The 24,048-nt window shown below is 46.6% G+C and overlaps 1 protein-coding gene across 1 annotated transcript in view; it reads left to right on the top strand.

Annotated features, from left to right (window-relative positions):
- cacna1db (calcium channel, voltage-dependent, L type, alpha 1D subunit, b) overlaps positions 1 to 24,048 on the top strand; it is a 1,216,201-nt gene that overhangs the window by 1,012,980 nt on the left and 179,173 nt on the right. The window contains exons 35-37 of the mRNA XM_072472487.1: positions 11,694 to 11,759; positions 12,123 to 12,214; positions 22,880 to 23,039. Coding sequence (XP_072328588.1) covers positions 11,694 to 11,759; positions 12,123 to 12,214; positions 22,880 to 23,039 — 318 coding nt within the window. The remainder of the gene's footprint in view (positions 1 to 11,693; positions 11,760 to 12,122; positions 12,215 to 22,879; positions 23,040 to 24,048) is intronic.

Genomic DNA, 24,048 nt, shown 5'->3' with positions numbered 1-24,048 from the left:
ATTCCGCCATGTAGGCCTGCTCCACATTTCAGAATTGCCAATGTGGCCAGGCTGCTGCACGCCATGGATGCAAGACTGGACATCCTGTTCCCCTGAGAGGTTCAGAGGACCAGCCACAGCCTGCCAATGCCTCCTGGGAGGCAGTGGCAGTGGCCGTGAGTGTGGGCAGCTGACCAGGAGGAGCGCCGCACAGTGCAGCAAGAAGACCAATGACCTCCAACAGGCCGCACGGGTAAGTTGATACCAACCCCCTGTAGTGATACTCAGATATCAATATACATGATCAATGTATGTAAATATGTAAAACTAGATGGCTCACAGTCAGATACTATAAGAACTGGTTTCCCGTCTTTTCTAAGTCAGATGATGATGTGATTCAGAAAAGTGAACAAGCAAGACATAGAATAGCTAGAGTGAGAGAAGTTAGAATAGCTAGAGTGAGAGAAGTTATAACTAGTTTGTTATAAAAGTGTATAGTTATATAGTTATCTGTATTATACTTTAATTCTTTATTATTAGTTTAGTATTGAGTAAAATGACTCACAGTTTATTATTTTATTACTCATTAAATAGTTAATCTTTCAACAAGAAGACTATTGGTCATTTTATCATCCTGGTGGATTCAAGAGTAATATATATATTTTAGATAAGTCATTATTTAAAATATAACATGGTACCAGCGAGTTATAATTTTTTTAAGAAAGACTAACAAAGATTTAGCATAGAAAAGAAAAAAGAACAAACGGATTCAACTATTCGACTGTAGCATTCATCGCAACTTTGAAAAAAGCGCGAATCTCGACCACGAGGCAGAGAAAATTAAAATGGTAGCGCAAGCAAAGCAGAAATCTGTAAGGAACGGAAGCTATCCTCTGCACCAAAATGCGAGACGTTCAAGAAGAAGTCTGAACATGCGTATACGTCACAATTACATCATGACAACAACGTAATTACGTGTCACAGATGTGGTAACGCCCACTTAAAGGAGAATTGTCCAGCTTTTGGCAAACAATGTTTAAAATGTCAGAAACTCAACCATTATGCTTCACAACATCAATCAACTGCTAAATACATTCCTCCTACACACAAAAAGTATCACAAAGTACGAGCTGTGGACAAAACAGAAGAAATCAACACTCAAGAAGATTTCACAGAAGATGACGATATTTTCTCAGTAGTTGATTCGTCCATCAAGCATGATCTACAAGCAAGCAAGGATCATCTTAAAACAATGAAGTTACCTCATTGAGAGTATGAGAAAAATCTTCAAGCAACGGAAGAACAAAAAATCAACATAGTAAGCAATGACTGGATGACTACTGTGTATGTTAACACAATTCCAATCACTTTTAAATTGGATACCAGCGCCTTGGCGAATCTTTTGAATTCCAAGGACCTGTCCAAGATCAAGAGTCATTATGAAATTATTCTTCCAGAATGCTCATTGCATGATTACAATGGCAGCCCCATTTTTTCACATGGATTCTGCTACCTAAGTGTCACAAACAGAGACATTCAACAACAAGTAAGGTTCGAGATTGTCAATGATACTCGTTCATCATTATTTGGAGCACAAGCATGCAAAGAAACTCATACAGAGAATCTTCATGAATACCTGTCAATCAAGTGCACTCAATGATTATGTTTCAGCAATTCTTACAGCAATATCCAAATGTTTTTCAAGGGATGGGCACGTTACCTTTTCAGTACAAAATCCAACTGAAAAAGGATGCCAAATCGGTGATCCATCCACCTAGACGTGTTCCTGCTCCACTTAAAGATCGACTGAAAGCTGAATTGTCAAGACTTCAAACTCAAGGAATAATCTCTAAGGTTACTCAACCTACTGACTGGGTAAGCTCCCTAGTCTGTGTAAAGAAACTTACAGGTGAAATAAGAATATGTATGGACCCAAAAGATCTCAATGCAAGTATCAAGAGAGAGCATTATCCAATGCCAAAGAAAGAAGATATCACTGCTGAGATGGCAAATGCTAAAATATTTACCAAGCTTGATGCGTCTCAAGGATTTTGGCAGATGCAGTTAGAAGACTCCAGCAAATTTCTTTGTACTTTTAATACACCTTTTGGAAGGTACTGTTTCAAAAGGATGCCTTTTGGTATCATATCTGCTTCTGAAATTTTTCACAGAACAGTGGAACAGATGACCGAGAACATAGAAGGAATTTGGGTTTATGTTGACGACATAATCGTCTGGTCAACAACACCAAGCGTCTTCAAGAGGTTTTCCAAAGAATTGATAACTATGTTTTAAAGTTAAACAAGTCCAAGTGCATGTTTGCGGCCTTATCTTTAAAATTCCTCGGGGACAACGTAACGACTGAAGGCATTAAACCAGATCAAGACAAAGTGCAAGCTATCAAGGCAATGCAAATTCCCAAAGATAAAAAGGCTGTCTTATGCTTTCTTGGATTTGTCCACTTTCTAGGAAGGTTCATTTCAAATCTATCCACGAGAATAACGTCTCAACGTCAATTGATCAGAAAGAACATAGAATTCATCTGGACTGACAAACATACTGCAGAATGGACTGATTTGAAACAATTGATACAAGCTCCATGCTTACCATTCTTTGATCCTACAAAACAAACCTAAGTTTCAACTGATGTAAGTAAAAATGGCATTGGTGCTGTTTTACTGCAACAAGACCGTTTTGATTATTCGGTTCCCATTGCCTATTGTCAAGATCGATGACTGACACTGAGTGTAGTACGCCCAAATCGAAAAAGAGTGTCTAGGGTTAGTCACGGGGATTTCCAAATTCCACGACTACAGATATGGCCGACCCAACTTCACATGGAAACTGACCATCGTCCACTTGTACACATCATAGAACAAAACTTAAATGACATGACTCCCAGACTTCAATGTTTAATGATGAAATTGAGAAGATACGATTTCACACTGAAGTATACACCAGGTAAAGCATTAGTAATTGCTGATACTTTATCTAGGTCAGTCAACACTGGCATTCTCCAAGAAGAATTCATCAATGATGTTGATTCACATTTGCAGCTAATCAAAGAATGTCAAATTTCAACAAATTTGCATTGAGACACAGAAAGATACCACGTTGATGAAAGTTATGAAACATCTTCAAGAAGAATGGCCCAAAGGCAATTGTCCACAATATCAATCCATTTAGTCAGAGCTGACTATTGTAGATTGTATACTGTTGAGACAAGATCGCATTGCAATTCCACAAAGCATCTGTTCTGAAATGCTGTTGAGATTACATGAGGGTCATCTTGGCATTGAAAAATGTAGAAGACGTAGCAGACAGTCTACCTATTGGCCTGGTATCAACAATGATATTGTGAACATAATCTCGTTGTGTTCAATATGTCAATCCCATCAAAGTCAACAATGTAAAGAACCACTGCAACCACATGATCTAGTAACATCACCATGGATCAAGGTTGATGCTGATCTTTTTCACTTTTTTGGAAAAGACTATCTTGTAGGCATTGACTATTTTTCCAATTTTCCTGAGTTAGTGAGACTGAACGACATCACATCCAACAATGTCATCAAGGCATGCAAGGAGATTTTTGACAGACATGGTATTCCCAGTATCGTAATATCTGACAATGGCCCTTGTTGTTCAAGTCATGAATGGCATGATTTCTCATTGAAATACAATTTTCAACATGTTACTTCAAGTCCACCCTTTCCGCAATCAAATGGAAAAGCAGAGAATGGTGTTCACATCATGAAGCTACTTAGCAAATCTAAAGAATCTGATTCTGATTTTTACTTAGCTTTACTCAATTACAGAACATCTCCTCTATCAACAGGCTTATCTCCATCTCAAATGTTGTACAGCCGAGTGTTGAGAACAACATTACCTCAATTACACTTTCCTGATCAAGAACAACAACATCTTTTTAAAAGAATGCAACAACAGAAAATGAGTCAGAAAAGATATTTTGATCAACATTCGAAAGAACTGTCTACTCTATCTGATGATGATATAGCTAGATTCAGACTTCCTGAATGAGGTTGGTCTGACAAAGCTCACATAATTAGGCAATTCTTACCAAGATCTTATCTGATCAGAACTTCTAATGGAACCATTCTAAGAAGAAATAGAAGAGATCTACTTCAAGTCAAAGATACTGTCAACGTTTTTCCAGATCTTGATTTGAACCAGACTGTTTCCAAACAACTTGAAAGAAGAATGTAATCCAATGTTCTGATTCACAACAAACTGGAGAATTCTTCATCACCTTTGAAGTTCAGAAGATCAACAAGGAGAAGAAGAAAACCCAATCGTCTGAATTTGTGAACTTTTTCAATAATCTAGTGATTACTGAATACTGTTTACACTGCATTTCTTATGTAAATTTTCTTTTCAAATATTTCAAAGAAAATGTTAAAAAGAAAGGGGGATGTAGTGATATTCAGATATCAATATACATGATCAATGTATGTAAATGTAGCACAGTCATTTCAACACTAGATGGCTCACAGTCAGATACTGTAAGAACTGGTTTCCCGCCTTTTCAAAGTCAGATGATGATGTGATTCAGAACAGTGAACAAGCAAGACATAGAGTAGCTAGAGTGAGAGAAGTTAGAACTAGTTTGTTATAATTCTTATATAGTTATCTGTATTGTACTTTAATTCTTTATTGTTAGTTTAGTATTGAGGAAAAGGACTCAGTTTATTATTTTATTACTCATTGTGGTTAGCACAATTGCTTCACAGCTCCAGGGTCCCAGGTTCGATTCCCGGCATGGGTCACTGTCTGTGCGGAGTCAGCACATTCTCCCCGTGTCTGCGTTGGTTTCTTCCGGGTGCTCCGGTTTCCTCCCTCACTCTAAAGATGTGCAGGTTAGCTGCATTGGCCACACTAAATTGCCCTTAGAGTACAAAATTGCCCTTAGTGTTGCGTGGGGTTAGTGGGTTACGGGGATAGGTTGGAGGTGTGGGCTTGGGTAGGGTGCTCTTTCCAAGAGGCGCTGCAGACTCGATGGGCTGAATGGCCTCCTTCTGCACTGTAAATTCTATGATCATTAAATAGTTCATCTTTTAACAAGACGACTATTGGTCATTTTATCATCCTGGTGGATTCAAGAGTAATATATATATTTTAGATAAGTCATTATTTGAAATATAACACCCCCTGGCAACAATCCCGCCTGCCACTACCTTGATCTCTTTTCGGCACCCCCTCCTCCCCCCAACAAATCGGTGGCTGACACCTCACCCCCACCCCAGCATAACACCATGCCTGTGCCCCAGCATGTCCTAACGCCCATCAGCGCAACCCCTCCAGTCCCAGGAGCGGTGCACACACATGCCACTTGTCACAGAGCCCCCCCCCCCCCACCCCAATGCATCAAGCATGCAGCTCACAATGCCCTCCCTTTGTCCCTGCAAGAGAAGAAGTTGGCCTATAATAGGCGGGCGAGGGCAGGGTCGGTCGGCGGGGTGCCGGACATCAGAATCCTCACCCCCAATGAGAACCAGTCCTGGAGATCGCAGGGATGACCGAGGATAGAGCAGTCACCGACAACAGGATCGACCTGCACCGCAGAGGTGAGGATCCACTGCCCCTCAACCCAGATGACTTGCTTCAAGTGAGTTGTTCATGTCAGACAAAATGATCCTTCCTCCCACTGACCACATGTCCTTTCTCTTGCAGGGTCACCATCTTATGGGGCTGGGCCATCCGGGGGCGCCCCCGCCACACGAGATCACTGTGGAGGAGAGCTCAGAGGAGACCTCCATTGATGTGTCATGGCTGTCATACCCACCCTCCACCAACATAGAGACATACAGCTCAATGGGCAACATTAATGGACAGGCCTTTGGGGCAGACTCTGGTGAGCACCACGCAGTTGCTGATGCACATCAGGTGGAGGGAGGAAAATCCAAGTGAGTCAGAAATTGAAGGTTTGCCTGATCCCAGGATTTAGCTGAGTTCTGGTCAGATGCCGAGCTTCTGGACAAGATTGTCCCAGAGTGCAGACGCTAGGGTACGGCCGTGAGATTCAGTAGGGGATGTCAGCGACACTCCAGCAAGTGCATAGCCGACTGGAGGAGACCCAAAGGCTGAGGGTGCAGGAGATGACACCGGCAATGTGTGGCACCATGCCAACGCTGCTAGGGTGGTGACCACAGTGGAAAACCTGCAGCACGAGGTCAGCTCCATGAGTGGTGGCGTCCAAGGTGTTGCTCGGTCTGTGATGGCCATGGCTGAGGACCTCTACAGCATGTCCCAGTTACTGGGGCACATGTCCAAGACGCAGGTGGGCATTGCCGAGGCACTGCAGAGAATGTCACAGTCACTGAGGGACATGCTCCAGATGCAGGTGGACATTGGCAGGGCACTGCAGAGCGTGGCCCAGTTACTGAGAGCATCACTGAGGATGGCAACACCATGGTGTAGACAACGGGGTGGCGCCAAAGCCGGCAGGACCAGATATCACAGAGGTTTCTGGAGCTTAGTCCAGCTGCCTCTGATCCCCAGGGCCCCATGGGCACTGCCTGGGAGAGGGAGCACTGGAGGCTGACCTGCTGCCTTCCATCAGGGGGATTACAGCGGTCTCCACCTCACCCGAATCCTCTCCTCCTAATAGAGCCGTGTCTCAAGATCAGCGGGCAGCAACGCCAATGTCACCGTTAAGCGGCCAGGTCCCTCCAGTTCCAGCCCCTCCTGAGAACATCTGCCAGGGGCCACAAAGGCCAGAGGGCGCGGATTTCAGCAGGCTGCTTCCACCTCTGATGTGCATCCTGGGGTCACACCTAGACGTAGCGGCATAGCACGGAAGGTTAAGACAATTGTGGATCACTGAGTGGGCACTGGTGGGGTGGGGGTTTTGAATGTTCACAATTAAAATATGTTACACATGATACACGCGAAGTCTGTGTCACGTTATTCTTTACAGAGGGCCAGCCCTCACCTCCAACCCCTGCTGCTCTCTGTTTCCTCCCCCCCCCCCCCATTCCCTGCCTTCCCTGGGCACAGTGGTCCTAGATCAGGAGCCCCCAATGTATACCACATGCAGGTGATGGATGTGAGTAAGCTGTCAGCAGAAAGACTGGAGCCAGACTTTGGAATAAACTGAGGAGCACCAGTGCTAACCTCACAGCAGATTATCATCATCCTCCTGTCTTGTGTTGTATTACTTGGTTAAAGTGATATCTGTCATTACTGGTTGCAGATGATCTTGAAGAATAGACGAGTCTTCGATGTAAAGTAAACAAATTTATTAAGTAATGATAAAACTAATAAATGAGTTTGACACTCTACTGAACTAACTCTAGAAATAAAGTAATAACTATATAAACTGTATCTGAACTACACATGGTGTTGAGGCTGTGATCTAACTATGCTATACTACTGCTGCCTGGCTACTCCTGTGTGGAAAAAGTGTGGGAGCTCAGTTATGTAGTGTGATCTGGTGGTGACCTCTAGTGGTATTGCCACAGCTAAGTGTTGTGATTAACCCTTTAGTTACATGTCTGTCTACATATCATTAAATCTTGTATATTAATTCGCTGACAGTGCCAACACAGGCCCATTACCCTGGAGTGATGTTATACAGGCCCTGGGAGGGTGGAACAGAGGGGGGGAGGCGGCGTGAGAGAGGGTCGGGAACCGGTCGTGGGGGAAATGTGTGGGAAGGGTGCAGGTGTTGGTGGGGGTGGTCAATGGGAGGAGTTGGGGAAGGCGGGAGTGGGGGACGGGTGAGATGACAAACGGAGTATTGTCCTATGAGAAGCGGGCGAGCATGAGGGCCTCCTCTGGGCATGCCAGACCCTGATCGCTCCAGCTCCTGCTGCAGGTCCTTCCTGGGCTCATCCTCCAACCCCTTCTTCTCCTCAGAGGTTGCACGTCCATCCTCCTCCTCCAACATGTCTCCCTGTTGCTGTGCCAGGCTGTGGTGGGCACAGCAGACTACCACAATGCGGGAGACCCTCTGGGGGGTGTACTGCAGAGCACTACCACAGTGGTCCAGCCATCGCAGTTGAGCGCAAGGAGACATACGTGCCATTGTTTGCCCCCTGGACCTGGGGCATCCCGGCGATGGCGGAGAATCCTGTTGTCCAGCATCCTGATTGGCTTGGTCCAGCTCAAAGTTTATAAAGTCTGCTGCCCCAGCATACAGGACATCCATGACTTCACTGATGCACTTGTGGGTTGTCGCTTGTAAAATGCCACACAAGTTCCTGCTCGAGCCCTGGTGTGAACCAGTAGCATAAACGTTCAGGGATGTGGTGACCTTCACGACCACAGGGAGCAGGTATCTTCCTCCTCCCAAGGGAAGCCAAGTCCGCAAGGACATGTCACAGATGTTGCACTGTCTCCTTGCTCAGACAGAGCTTCCTGCAGCACACGCTGTCAGTCATCTGCTCGAACGACCAACGGCACTTTGACCCATCATGGGCGTCCCCTCGGGGATTCTCCCCAGCCTCATGTGCGGCTGGGTCTGCAGGGTGTGCGGCGGCCCCCTGTTGACATGGGGTGCAGCCTTGAGCCTGCGTCGAAGCTGCTGCCGCCTTCTCCGGCGGCTGGCCGCCTGGGCTGCCACCAGCACCACGAGAGCTTCCGCTGCGCAGTCCACAAGACCATCCATGCTGTTATATCTTTAAGGAATGAGAGAGGGAGAGAGATCAACAATCCCTTAGGGCTGCCACCCTGGGACGCTTAGATCCCCCAAGTCTCCCCCACACGTTCGTGTCATGTCTTCTCTCAGAGTGCCATACTAAGTTGTGCTGGGGAGACCCTGCTCGCAGACTCACCCCACAGTGGGAGCCCCGAGACCCAGACCCCTGACAGGAACATTAGGGAGACCATACTCAGGTACAACCCCTCCCCCCCACTCCTCATATCCACACGCTCACCCTCTGGTAGTGGGGTAATCATAGATCATAGAATTTACAGTGCAGAAGGAGGCCATTCGGCCCATCGAGTCTGCACCGGCTCTTGGAAAGAGCACCTACCTAAGGTCAACACCTCCACCCTATCCCCATAACCCAGTAACCCCACCCAACACTAAGGGCAATTTATCATGGTCAATCCACCTAACCTGCACATCTTTGGACTGTGGGAGGAAACCGGAGCACCCGAAGGAAACCCACGCACACACGGGGAGGATGTGCAGACTCCGCACAGACAGTGACCCAAGCCGGAATCGAACCTGGGACCCTGGTGCTGTGAAGCAATTGTGCTATCCACAATGCTACCGTGCTGCCCAGTAATCCGCAGTAATCCACAGTACTGAAGCCCGGCTCTTGCATGTTTGATTGTTAGCTGCTGCTCTGTGGTTCAGGCACCTCCAGGATTCAGGCAAAGTGTCCCGGCAACACAGTTTGATTGGGATGCTAGGCAACCTCATCTGAGACATGGCACGTGTACCCCTGAGAAGCCACTTGAGAGCTGTGCAATGCTCACATAACTGACAATGCCAATTCCTTATTAGCAATAGCCTTCAAACTGTGCACCGGAGGCTGCTCACAGTCAGAAGGAGTTACAGTGACCTTCAGCATTGAACCACAAACAGAACTCTGTCCTGGAAGTGTTTGCTGGCAGACAGGCAGCAGCTGTTATGGATATCCATAATTTGGGGTATGGCCTGGGTGTGACCAGCCGGCGCTGAGCCCCTGACCGTGCCCCCCCTCCTCCCAGCCCTGGGGTCACCCCTGAACGATGTCGCCCTGCCCCTGGCCTGGCGCGTTCCCCCCTCCCGCCTCCCGAGCAATGGGACAGAATCGCCAGTGCCCTAGGGCTGTTTACTTGAAAACTAAGATGGCTACTCACCTTCTCTGATCGCCATTGCGTTAGGTTCCCATTTTTAAAAAGGAGTGCTAATCGGCACCTGCATGACCTCGCCGGTTAGATCCCCGGGGGCCGTTAGATAGGGCGTCCATCTCGCTAATAAGATGGAGATTGCCCTTAATTGATGATTATTGGTTTCGCGCCACGTTTGGATGAGATCCATGACCCGCAAATGGGAACAAGCCGGTTAGATCGCAAACCACTCGGCCCCCCGCGTGGTTCCCAATTTGGGTCTCTCCTGCGGTCCAACCGGCCCACATGGATTCTCATTGGGTGCAACGAGACCGTTAACCCGCACCAAGGTTGGTTCAGGGACCTGCATTGCATTGAGGGCTTCATGACATTAAAGCAAACGGGGTTTAAAGAAAAACTAAGCTGTTGCTTATCAACTAGAGGCCCACACAGACAAGCACCAGGTCAGTTGGGAAAATATTGTAATGAGTGGTGAACCATAAAATGTTGTATTCATTTTAGATAGTGGTCCAGTGTTAGCTAGGTACATAAATAGCTTCATGAATGAAAAATAAAAGAATATGAGGGGTGCAAGAATAATTGTACACAGTTGAATATATAAATATCTGAGAAATAATGGGCATGATGGAACAAAATCAAAGACCCGTTGAGGCACATTTAGCGGGGTGTTTCTCGGCACGCTATTCAATGGCACTATACTGATTTTTTGGCCTTGATGGGAATACCCCGTCAAAACCTCACTTAAATCTTTTCCTTAACTGATGAGCTCAGCTCACCAGTGCAGGAAGATGACTCGGGGATCGGGACGCCATTTTTAAAGGCTGCTCTGATCTTTCGACCCCCCTCAGCGACCCCACTGTGGCCTCCAAACTGCCCCCTGCACCCAACTTAACTCTTCCGGAATACTTGAGCCACTCCTCACCCCATCTTCTATGGGCAAGCCACCCTGGGCCCGACCCCTGGCACGGGCAACCCGGCACCTTCGCACTGCCAGACTAACACCCTGGCAGTGTCCCTGCCAGCCTGGTAGTGCCACCCAGGCACCTTGGCAATGTCAGGGTGGCACTGCTAAGATGTCCAGGTGGCAGTGCCAGGTTGACAGTACCAAGGTGCCTGTCTGACAACAGGTGTGCCGGGGTACCACCCTGCCCAGAGCCTGACCACCAGGGAGTCTCTAATGACCTATATGCCCCCCCTCCCCCACCAGGTGCCATTGTGATGGTCCACATTTGTGTGGACCAGTACTAAACGGCGCACTGGCGAAGTCTCCCAGGCATGGCTGTTAGGTCCCAGGCGCTGGGAGAATCCATGTGGTCATATTTAAATTCGCCCAATGGATCATTTAAATATGCTAATCTGGACCATGCCCAGTGAGGCCAAGATCCAGATTGCAACGTCTCGCAAGATTTTGTTTCAATAGCACGAGACATTGAACGTCACAAATCTCGCAAGAGGCCTCTTGTGCGATTCCCTGGCCTTGTCGTGTCACCAATTCGGACGCGACGAGGCCAGTAAATCATACCCAATATTATGAATTTGCACTCATGTGCAGAACTTCAATCATTGAAAATATGTCTTGGAAATTTGGATGTGCCTTCCATTATTTTCTCCAAATTGTAGACTTGCAAATTAGTAAATTAAAATAGATAATTGATTTACACAAAACATTTGAAAGCTCTGTTTATTTCAGTATATAGTCAGGCTGCCAAAATCTGATAGAAATATTGCCTATATTATGATAGTTAATCATCAGCAATTCAATACATATATGAAAAGAATACATTTTTAATAACATTCAGGTAGTGCCTAAAAAGCAATTGATGAAAATATCAGAAAATGTCTTGTGATTATTTTAATGTGCACGTAACGGTATTGCAACCTAACTTGGTAACGATGTTCTTCCCTCTCAGGCACTTCCATATGTTGCACTTCTGATAGCCATGCTCTTTTTCATCTATGCTGTAATTGGCATGCAGGTAACCTGTTGAATGACATCCTGATGTCAATTTTCCTTGAAAAAATGTTTTCATATTGTGTTTCATTGATAACTGTATTAGAAGTGAAATATAAATTAATTGGAAATAACCACAATTATATTTTTTTGAAATTTGTAAAATCTCTTGGTGTTACATTAATCTACTACAAATGGATTATTCATAAATTTACACTCTGCAGCGATCTAACTTAATTTCAATTTCACTAATCTGAAAATAAGTAAGTCTGATTTAACATAACTTTAATCAGATGCAAAAATATCAATAATAGTTCACAGTTCAGTACATAGTGACAAAGCTAACTGTATTTAATAGTAACTGAAGAATATTACTTTCCCCCCCCAGATATTTGGCAAAGTTGCCTTGCAAGACCATACACAGATAAACAGAAATAACAACTTTCAGACTTTTTTTCAGTCTGTTCTACTTCTTTTCAGGTACAAAAATAATTCAACAGCTTCAATTCAATGTCATTAGTTTTTGGTTTCATTCTGAAGAGTCTTAGGGCCAAATTGTATCTTCCAAAAACATGTGGACTGAGATAGTGTCAGAGGTTAAAATGCAGGAAATCTGAAAAGGAACTTAACTGACCTTAAATCTCCACCACTTCCAGTTTTAATGTAGGTGGGATGAGGGACAGGCGAGCAACAACTCATGGAAAACGGATTTGTCATTTAAATATTATAATGAGGCTGCGTACCTTCATTTTAGCAATCATTCTACTTTTAACCACAGGTTTCCCAGGCCTTGGTAAACCAGGCAGCATAAGGAAGATGTGAAAGGTTGAACCTATGAGATACATGCCTTTATAGCGTTGCCTGTGGGCCAAGAGGAGCAGGAGTGCTTCTTCCAAAACCAACAAGCTTCTCAATAAACAGCCCTATGCAATCTGTACCACCCACCCGTCTATTAATTGACAACTCCTTGATCCCTGTCTCACTCCCTTGCAATGTCTGTTACCCACCCCGAACACGTGCAAATTCCATCAATTGTCAACTGTTCATCACCAACTCCTACCCCTGACCACCAACTACTCACCACCTTGATCACCATGGTAAGCCACAAGATAATTTTACAAATGGTAAGCCACAAGATAATTTTACGTTGTTTTGACAATAACAGCAACCCCCTGTAATTCCACCTGATTCTATGCCACCCCTGCCTCCCAGACCACTCTGGGGGTGAGGGGTACCATAAAATTCTAGCCATTGCTTCTGCAGTGTAAGTATACTGTGGAATAATGATCAATTACAAAGTAATATACTTTGAACATATGACATGAATGAATGCCTGATACTACCCTACAATTTTGTCAAATCATGAATCCCAAACCTTTGACCTAATACATCACTGCAGAGAGCCTGCATGGTTATATTCAAAACTGCATCTCCACAAAGGTAGGATCTCAAGGGTACCAAAAAGTGGGCAAAGATAATGGATGAGCTAGTATTTAGCATCAGCATCCAAAGAATGGAGACCAAAGAGTTGATGGAAAGATATTGCTTGGTAACAACAACTTACATGCATAAAGCAGTTGTAATCTAGTAACATGCATGGTGGCACAGTGATTAGCACTGGTGCTTCAGAGTGCCAGGGACCCAGGTTCAATTCTGGCCTTGGGTAACTGTGGAGTTTGTGCTTTCTCCCCGTGTCTGCATGAGATTTTTACAGATGCTCCAGTTTCCTCTCACAGTCCAAAGATGATAAATTGCCTCATAGTGTCCAAAAATGTGCAGGTTAGGTGAGGTTACAGGGATAGGGTGGGGGACTGAGCCTAGGTAAGGTACTCTTTTTCAGAGGTTTGGTGCAGACTCAGTGGGCCAAATGACCTCCTTTTGCACTGTAGGAGTTATATGGTTCTATGCTTCAATATTTTTCACAAGAGCAATTATCAAACATAATTTGATAATGAGCCACATAAAGAAATATAAGGATTAGTAACCAAAACCTTGGGTCAAAGAGGCATGTTTTAAGGAGCATCTCAATGGAGAAGGGAGTGCTAGAGAGATTTAGGGAGAGAATTGCAGAGCTTTGGGCCTTGGCAGCTGACGGTGTGGTTTACTATAAGGCCGGAATGTGCCGGCCGTTCCCGCCACTGGGATCCTCTGATATTGTCGATGCAAACCACTGCCACAGGATTCCCAGCGTCAGCGGCGCATAAAATGGGAACTCGCATTGACAGCAGTGGGTCGCCTCTGCTGCAGTGAAGTACGCGGCCGGAGGTGTGGGAAATCCCGCCCTAAGTGTCTAATACTGTAAAAGTACACACCACAATGCAATTGAATTAATTTAGATCCTTCATTCGCTGTCAATAATTAATCCTTACATCAACACATAAAAGATTCATCATATTTTTAAAGCTATCAATCTGCTCAACCTCACCTCCACCTTTGTTCCCCTCGCCCCCTATTAAAACCCAAACTGCCTCTCAAACTGGTCACTCCCCACAGCAGGATCATCATCTCTGCTCCTTTCAGTGTCAGGGACTCAGACTTTAAAAAATTTGGTGGACAACTGGTTTTGGCCATTCACTGCTAGATACAGCTGGACTATAAAGCATTATTGGGTCCTGCTCTTGCCTGTGAAAACTGTTTACTATTCCAGAATCATCCTGAAATGCAAAGGTAAGACCTAGCTTCTTTCCTGAAGTGCAGAACATCATAAACCCCTCCCTGTCTCCTCCAACCTAACTTTCCATAGGATCGAGACCATCCAATCGGCTTCCTCTGTCACCTTCCACCCTTCTCTAAATTCATGTGTATCTTTATGGAACTCCGTGTTTGAATCCTTTTTGCAATATTGAAACGGCTTTCTTCAAAGTCAATAATGACAAAAGCAAACTATACTTCCTTCTCCTTAGTAAATTATCTACAAACATTGACAAGAGTTTTAAAAAAAACATTTTTATTCAAGGCTTTTTACATATATATATACACAAAAATATCAGAAAACCAAAACATCAACCTGAACAAACAGCCACAAATCCCCAACCTTTCCCAATACCAACACCTCACCACATCCTGCCTTCCCAATTTCTAACCCCTTATTGCCCCCCCCCCAACCCACCCCCCTGCTGATCCCTCAAACCACATTGAAGAAGTCAATGAACGGTTTCCACCTCTGAGTGAGCCCCTCTACTGACTCCTGCAAAGTGAACTTGACCTTCTCCAACAGCAGAAATTCTGCCACGTCACTCACTCACTCCGAGTCCCACCGACACAACAAAGCCTGTCTCCTGGCTATGAGGGAGGCAAAGGCCAATACCATAAGACCATGAGACATTGGAGCAGCATTAGGCCACTTGGCCCATCGAGTCTGCTCTGCCATTCAATCATGGCTGATATTTTCTCATCCCCATTCTCCTGCCTCCACCCCCAGAACCACACATCTAGCCCCACCGGCACAAGCCTATAGTTGTCGCATATCGGCACACACAACATGCCCTCCAGCCCAAAATGTTGCCTGCACTGGCTCCACAATTGTAATGCCAAAATCACCACTGGGCTCATCTGAGTACCTGACTGGGGAGAACAGAAGAGGTGCCAACAACAGTGCCCTCAAACCCGTCCCCCTGTACGACGCGGCCTCCATCCACCCCAAACCAATCTCTCCCCCAACTCCCGGCCAATAATAATTTATGAAATTCAGCAATGCCAGCCCCCCATCGTCCCCTCTCCAGGAAAATCCGCCTCACCTGTGGGGACTTCCCTGCCTATACAAATCCACAAATTATCCTGCTAACCTTCCTGAAAAAGGACTTGGGGAAAAAAGATAGGGAAGTTCTAGAACACAAACAATAACCTGGGCAACACAATCATTTTCACCGTCCGCATGTGCCCTGCAAGTGTCAGTGGCAACACATCCCACCTCTTAAAATCCATCTTCATTTCCTCTACCAATCGTGCCAAGTTCAATTTCTGTAGCTAGGTCCAGCTCCACGTCACCTGGATTCCTAGATGCCTAAAACTCGCCCCTACCACACTGAACGGCAACTCCCCTAACCTCCTCTATTGACCTCTAGCATTGATCGGGAACATCTCACTCTTCCCCATCTTCAATTTGTAACCCAGAAACCGGCCAAATTCCCTCAAAATCTCAATAATCCCTCCGATACAGCCGACCGGGTCCGAGATATACAATAACAAATCGTCCATATATAGCTAAACTCTATCCTTGGCACCCCGTCTCTCAATCCCTTTCCAGTCTCTCAAGTCCTCAGTACCATTGGCAACAGCTCTATTGCCAAGACGAAAAGTAACATGGAGAGTGGGCACCCCTGTATCATGATGTAACCCAAAGTACCGTGAACCAGTCCAAACTCCGATCCAGGACTGCAGTGAAATCGCCCCCCATAAATAACCGATGCGTGTCCATCCGGTTCATCTGAACACTCGCCAACAGCTGAACGCAATCCACAAACCCCTGCCCAAACCTGAACCTCCCCAGCATCTCCAACAAATACGCCCACTACACTACACCCGATCAAAGGCCTTCTCCACATCCATTGCTACTTCTACCCCTCCGTGGGCATCATAATTACATTATGTCGCCTATGCACATTAGCCGACAACTGCCTTCACTTCACAAATCCCGTGTGGCCCTCCACTATCACCCCCGACATACAGCCGTCAATTTGCGATGCAAGTACCTTCGCCAACAATTTTGCATCGACGTTCAGCAACAATATCGGGTCGTATGACTCACACTGATCCGCGTCCTTATCTTTCTTTAAAATCAGGGAAATGGATGCATGCAACAATGTGGAGTGGAGCTATCCCCTATCCCTCGCCTCATTGTACGCCCTCACCAACAACAGCCCCCACCTCCACACCAAACCTCTTAGAAAACTCTACAGGGAACCCTTCGGCCCCATAGCCTTCCCCGCCTGCATCGCACCCAAGCCGTCCATTATCAACCCAATCAGAGCCCCCAGCCCCTGCACCCTCTCCACCTTGGGGAACTCCAACCCATCCAGGAACTGCCGCATTCCCTCCTCCCTGGTCGGGGGCTCTGACTCGTACAGTCTCCTATAGAGTGCCTCAAATGCCCCATTCACTCCCCGCCGGATCCATCACCACCATACCCCTCTCGTCCCTCACCCTACCAATCTCCCTCACCGCTGCCTGCAACCTCAGCTGATGGGCCAGCAGCCTGCTTGCCTTTTCCCCGTATTCATACACTGCCCCTCTGGCCCTCCACAATTGCCCCACCACCTTCCCCATGGACACTAACCCAAACTCCATCTGGAGTCTCTCCTTTAACAATCCCTCCTCCGGCACCACCAAGTACCTCTGATCTACCCTCAGAATCTCCTCTACCAGCCTCGCCCTCTCCTCATGCTCATCCCTCTCCCTATGCGCCCGGATCAAAATAAACCCCCCCTAACTACCGCCTTAAGTGCCTCCCACAGCGTGGTGGCTATGACCTCCACCCGTATCATTCAACTCCAAATACCCCTGAATGGCAGCCCTCACCCACTCGGATGCCCCCCCCCCCCCCCCTCATTGCCAGCAGCCTTACATCCAACCTCCACTGCGGCTGTTGGGCCTCTCCTGCACCACATGCAAATCCACCCAGTGGGGGGCGCAGTCGGAAACCACAATCACTGAATACTCCGAGCTGGCCACTCGGCCAGCAGTGCCTTGTGCATAACAAAAGAGTTGATCCGGGAAAACACCAGGTGCACATGGGAGAAGTACGAGAACTCCTTCGCCCTCAACCTCCCATGGGTTGTCTCCCCGCCATGTTCCCCCCCCGCACGCGTTCCATGAACCGCCTCAACACTCTCACCACCGCCGGCACCCTTGACGACTTAGGTCTTGACCGGTCCAAACTCAGATCCAGGACCATATTGAAATCGCCCCCCATAATTAACCGATGCGTGTCCAGGTCTGGCATCCTCTCTAACACCCACCTCATAAAATCCACGTCATCCTAGTTCAGAGCATAAGCATTCACCAGGACCACTGGCATCCCCTCCAATTTCCAATTGACCATCACATACCTACCCCCTCCAGATCGGCCACAATGCTCCCCACCTCAAAAACCACTTTCTTATTAACCAACATTGCCACCTCACTAGTCTTCATATCTAATCCCAAGTCGAACACCTGCCCCACCATCCCTTCCTCAGCCTCGCCTGATCCCCGAACTTCATGTGCGCCCCCCCCCCCCGATTAGCCATAACCCTTTTTTAGCTAGCCTCCGGCCCACCCTCAGATGTCTGCTGCCATTTCTCCCTTCCCAACTGCACCACACAACCACACCGGCAATCCTCCCCCCCGCAACCCCCAACCCCCTCCATAACCGAGCAAATAACCAACCCCCCCCCCCCGCACTCCCCTACACACCTTCCTCTTGGCAACTCTCCACTTCACTCCCACCCAACTAGCATGGCGGCCCTCTACCCAAAGCTTCACCTCATCCTTCCAGTCCATCCCCCCCACCCCCTCTCAACTACCGACAAAGAGAAACAAAAGGCACACTCACCGTCAACGCTTCCCTGTCGAAACCTATCCCAATTTACCCACCCAGTGTGTCCCACAATTTACAAAAAACTCTTCTCCAAAGTTCAATGTCCTCACACTCCTCCCAGTCCATGGTCTGAAAGTTCATCGCGAATCAAAATAAAATGGTCCCTTGTCCTCCACCATCTTAACCTGTGTAGCACCACAAAAACATTCCTGCTCTAACTGCTGTCTCTTTCTCATGGAACTTCTCGTCCGTTGGTCCATACACCAACCTCACCAGAGGAGTATTACCTTCCCTGAGCACTCATACATCTTTTGCCCTCAAACATCACACCACTCAGGTGGGGAAGGACTTGAAAAAAATCCACCTTGGGTGGGAGCCACCAAATGTGCGACCACTCACTTCCACCACCGGAAGTCTGAAGATTTGACAGAGTTGACTAAACGGACGATCCTTATAAAATAGAGATGAGGAGGAATTTCTTCAGCCAGAGGGTGGTGAATCTGTGGAACTCTTTACTGCAGAAGGCTGTAGAGGCCAAATCGCTGAGTGTCTTTAAGACAGAAATAGATAGGTTTTTGATTAATAAGGGGATCAGGGGTTATGGGGAGAAGGCAGGAGAATGGGTATGAGAAAATATCAGCCATGATTGAATGGCGGAGCAGACTCGATGGGCCGAGTGGCCTAATTCTGTTCCTATGTCTTATGGACTTATGGGGCGTCATTCCGACCCCCCGCCGGGTCGGAGAATGGCCGTTGGTTGCCGTGAATCACGCCCCAGCCGAAGTCTCCGGTACCGGAGATTGGGCGGGGGCGGGAATCGGGCCGCGCCAATTGGCAGGACCCCCCGCTCAATTCTCTGGCCCGGATGGGCCGAAGTCCCGCCCAGAAATTGCCTGTCCCGCCGGCGTAAATCAAAGCTGGTATTTACTGGCGGGACCAGGTGGCGTAGGCGGGCTCCGGGGTCCTGGGGGGGGGGGGGATCTGACCCCGGGGGGTGCCCCCACAGTGGCCTGGCCCGCGATCGGGGCCCACCGATCCGCGGGCGGGCCTGTGCCGTGGGGGCACTCTTTCCCTTCCGCCTCCGCCACGGCCTCCACCATGGCGGAGGCGGAAGAGACTCTCCCCACTGCGCATGCGCGGGGAACTGTCGGCGGCCGCTGACGCTCCCGCGCATGTGCCGCATTTCCGCGCCAGCTGGCGGGGCAACAAACGCCATTTCCGCCAGCTGGCGGGGCAACAAACGCCATTTCCGCCAGCTGGCGGGCCGGAAATCCCTCCGGCGTCGGCCTAGCCCCTCAATGCTGGGGCTCGGCCCCCAAAGATGCGGAGCATTCCGCACCTTTGGTCCGGCGCAATGCCCGTCTGATTGGCGCCGTTTTTGGCGCCAGTCGGCGGACATCGCGCCGTTGGGGGAGAATTTCGCACACGGTCTTGACCACTCTACCCTTCTCCAATATTTCTCCACCGTCATCTATCTGGGTGGGACTGTGGTTGCCTGGTTCCATTCTTACTTGTCTGATCGTAGCCAGAGAAGTCCCATCAATGACACCTCTCCCCATTCCTGTGCTGTTACCCCAGGCGTCTCCCAATGATCTATCCCTGGTCCCCCCCCTCTTTCCTTTCTACCAGCTATCCCTTAACAACATCATCAGAAAACACAGTCTCAGTTTCCATGCTGATGAAACCCAGATGTGCCTAACTACCATTTCTCCTTAAGAAGTCTGATAATTTAGAGACAGTGGAGAGATCAAGAGAAGTTGTAGTTAGGTACAGCTGGGTATTGTCAGCATATAAATGGAAGTACTGGATGAGCAGAAATTTCCTCCAATTAAATATTGCAAAAACTGATGTCATTGTCTATAGTCATCGGAAACATCGTTCCTTTGCCACCAATTTCATCCGTCTCCCTGTCAGCTGTCTGAGGCTGAACTCGATGGATGGCAAGTCCAAGATGAACTTTCAACCACATATCTATACTGTCACTAATACTGCCTATTTCTACATGTGCAACATTGTCTGCCTCAAGCTGCTGCAGTTCGCCTGCTGCTGACCACCCTAATCTAATCTTCATTACCTCCAGATTTGACTATTTTACCACTGCTGGCCAGCTTTCCACATTATCATCCATAGACTTAAGTCACCCAAACCTTTGCTGCCCATGTCCTACCTCACACCAAATGCTGTGCTTACTAACCTGCACTGGCCTCTGGTTAAATAAAAAGCCTTGGTCTTAAAATTCTAATCCTTGTTTCGAAATCCGCCCATGCCCTCACCCTCCCTAACTCTGTTATCCCTCTACAACCCTCCAAGATATCTGTACTCCTCTAATTATGCTCTCCGAGCATCCCTGATTTTAGTGGCATCACCATGGCTTGATCATCTCCCTATATATTTTGTTATGTGATGAAAATATGTTATCCATCCACAATATAGCCCTCCAAAGTTTTACAAGGTGCTAAATTCTGTTGCTTGATGGTGTGTTAATGCTGTCAAACCATTATATAGGCAAGTTGCAATTTGTCCACAAGCCAGTAACAGTGACTCATCCTGTTAATTTTTTTTTTAGAACATACAGTGCAGAAGGAGGCCATTTGGCCCATCGACTCTGCACCGACCCACTTAAGCCCTCACTACCACCCTATCCCCGTAACCCAATAACCCCTCCTAACCTTTTTGGTCACTAAAGGCAATTTATCATGGCCAATCCACCTAACTGGCACGTCTTTGGACTGTGGGAGGAAACCGGAGCACCCGGAGGAAACCCACGCAGACTCAGGGAGAACCTGCAGACTCCGCACAGACAGTGACCCAGTAGGGAATCGAACCTGGGACCCTGGCGCTGTGAAGTCACAGTGCTATCCACTTGTGCTACCGTGCTGCCCAAAATTCTTTGTCCCCAACAAGTTCAGCTGCAGAGTACCTTTCATGGGGTCACAGCTTTTGTCAAGGAGCCACAAAAAAGGCCATGTTTTTCTGCGACGGAGGTAAAAAGAGAAGACATATACAGCATTTGAACACAAAGCTATATCAAATGCTGATGGCAACAATGGAAAGGTGTGTCATTAGGAAGCATAGTACTGTGTAGAGATTTACAATTTATTGTCACAGGTAAAATAGTGTTGGAGACAGGCATTGGTAGTTCTGGTAACATCCATATCTTTAGGCAGAGGAAAATAAAATCAGTCAAGGAGCTAGCAGCAAATATTCACAATCTATTTACAAATAGGATCCATCAATAGCAGAAGGGATGGCTGAGTATTACAGACCTACCTTTCAGTCTATGACATTAGTCGTTGGTTTCCATTTGGTTTGCACTGGCTTTGGTAACAAACCTTTTGACACATAACAAAGAAACTGAATAACATTACTTCATGTAGCCTTTTACAATCCAACACAAGCTTGAGATTATACTTCCAAGAATCTCTGTGATACTACGATCTCTAATAGCTGATGGAGAGCATTGTCCTTTGATCTAGCCACATTACATTTACTTGTAATTTTCCAACAATATAATTGTTAGTGTTGTCAGATATTTGTTGTTTTTTGTTGAGAGTATAAGTTGCTGGTATGTTTTCAGATATAGATGCATATTAGCCTACTTCTGGAATCATACTGACTTGGAATATATCTCTCAATAAATTTCTGCCCAGTTTATCGCAAATTGCACATTCCAATGTTGTTTGGATTACCAATCCATACCAGAAGGAATCGAATGTGAAACTGAAAGTGTAGGGCGAAATTCTCCAAAAAAATGACTTCAGTGTCATTTTGGGTGTGGTGATTACCGCCTGTTATATGGGCGCCATCCAGATCGCAGTTCACCCACACTTAGTCATTTTTTTGGAGCTCAGGGAGGTTCTTACTGAAACTTCCCACACTTGGAATTTTTTCAGAGTGGGGAACTAAAGACATCGACAAGACCGGCTCCTCCGAGATCCGAGTGATCCAGCCCCGCCTCCACCCATCCTGGTTGGCATATTGGCATCGTCTGCCCCCCCCTCCCCCAGTGAGGGCACCCCTGCAAAGCCCCCCGGAATGTCTATTACCTCTGGCGTCCATTTTTGAAAACCAGTATTGCTTGGAATCGGTATCACACTGCACACCTGGGGCCGTGAATTCCGGGAGCCGGAAGACTCCGGCCTCGAATGAGCTGTGCGTATTTAAATGAATTTTAAGACTCATTTTAACATGCTGATCTGGTTCATGCCCAGTGAGGGCGTGATCAGGGTCACATCGTGCGCCACGGGTCAGGAGAATTCGTGATCGGTTTGGTGTCTACTGGAAAACCTGTTTAGGGCTCCACCCGCTAGTCGCCTAAATTGCAGGATTGGCAGAGGGAGCAATGCAGCTGAACAATTGCACCTGTAGGTTGGTAAATTGGAAAAAAGTAGAAAATGTATCACAAATTCTGGACTTTGAGTTCAAACTATACATAAATCACATTGGTTCAGGGATTTCAATGGGATTAAAGTTAGACAACAGGCAGGTGATCCACTCTGCCAGCTGATCACCTCGGCAATGGATGGTGAAAATTACCCCCAAAATGACTTGCGTCAATTACATAAATATCAATGTGAATATTAAATTACATTTGTGGTCTTTCTGGTGACATAATACTATTTCAACAGGTGTGCCACAGGAGAAGCCTGGCAAGAAATCATGTTAGCATGCATGCCTGGAAGACGCTGTGACCCGGAGTCAGAGTATGGCCCAGGAGAAGAGCTTACCTGTGGTAGCAACTTTGCTATTGTATATTTCATCACTTTTTATATGTTATGCGCATTTCTGGTATGTGGTATTCATATTCATGTTGGCTTGAATTTCATGATTCTTGAAATTTCTCCAGAAATTATTTATAAATGATTGAAAAGTTAACATTCATGTAACCAGACAATTTATGCTCCCCAAAGTCCCTAAACAGCTCAGCCAGCAAATTAGGACCGTTGAGGTCGACACACAAACAGTGGCCACACCATGAATTATATGATGTGGTTCATTCCTCGGCAAGAGTCAGCTGAATTTTAATTATTAGACCCGATTGTAGAGGCCAGTAGTTTATTGGAAACTCAGAAATTTCAGCAGGGTGTTTGTAACTTTCAACCCAGTAACTGCATTTGCATCTGACTTCTCATCTTCCCAATTAATTAGAGTATGATAATATCCTGCTTTCAGCTCCAATTTTTAAAGGGAACCTGCGAGGGTTATGACGTATTGTATAAGTGTGAGAACAATACCTTCTGTTTCTATCAGTATGTGAAGCCTTTCCTGTCTGTCAGTTGCTCAGCCCTGTCAACTCCCACTATCCTCCAGCCATGTTTTACCAGGCAAGTTCCAGAAAGTTAAGGAAACCCATGCACACAGAGTTGAAGTTAGAATCTTGGGTTAAAATTGCAATTAATTACTCTGAAGTGTCAGGCCTGCCGAGACCACTGAGGTCTGCCACACTCTGAAGAACATGCTCGGGTTAAAAGCCAGGTTCCTGCAGTTTTGCTGACATGCTGACTATTTCTGGTGCTTTAATCTGCCACCTGCATAGAAACCTACCCACTTTATCAGATTAAAATTCTCCCCAGTGAGGAGAAACAAAATTGACAGAGAAAGCTGGTGAGAAAAGTGGAAGTAAATAATGTAAACATTTGTATTTCCCAGAATTTTATATTCCCTATATTATAGATTAGACACAGGAAATTTTAGGACAGGAAAAGGCAAACCCAACAAAGTTGCTTATTTTAGGTTATGCTGAAGACCAGCATCCTTTTTTCTCACCATATTCCTCAATTCATTGTTTCCTCAGAAA

This window comes from Scyliorhinus torazame, chromosome 13 (genome assembly GCF_047496885.1).
Source record: "Scyliorhinus torazame isolate Kashiwa2021f chromosome 13, sScyTor2.1, whole genome shotgun sequence".
Lineage (NCBI taxonomy): Eukaryota > Metazoa > Chordata > Chondrichthyes > Carcharhiniformes > Scyliorhinidae > Scyliorhinus > Scyliorhinus torazame.
The sequence above is the reverse complement of the archived record's forward strand: the minus strand, read 5'-3'. Positions and strand labels throughout refer to the sequence as shown.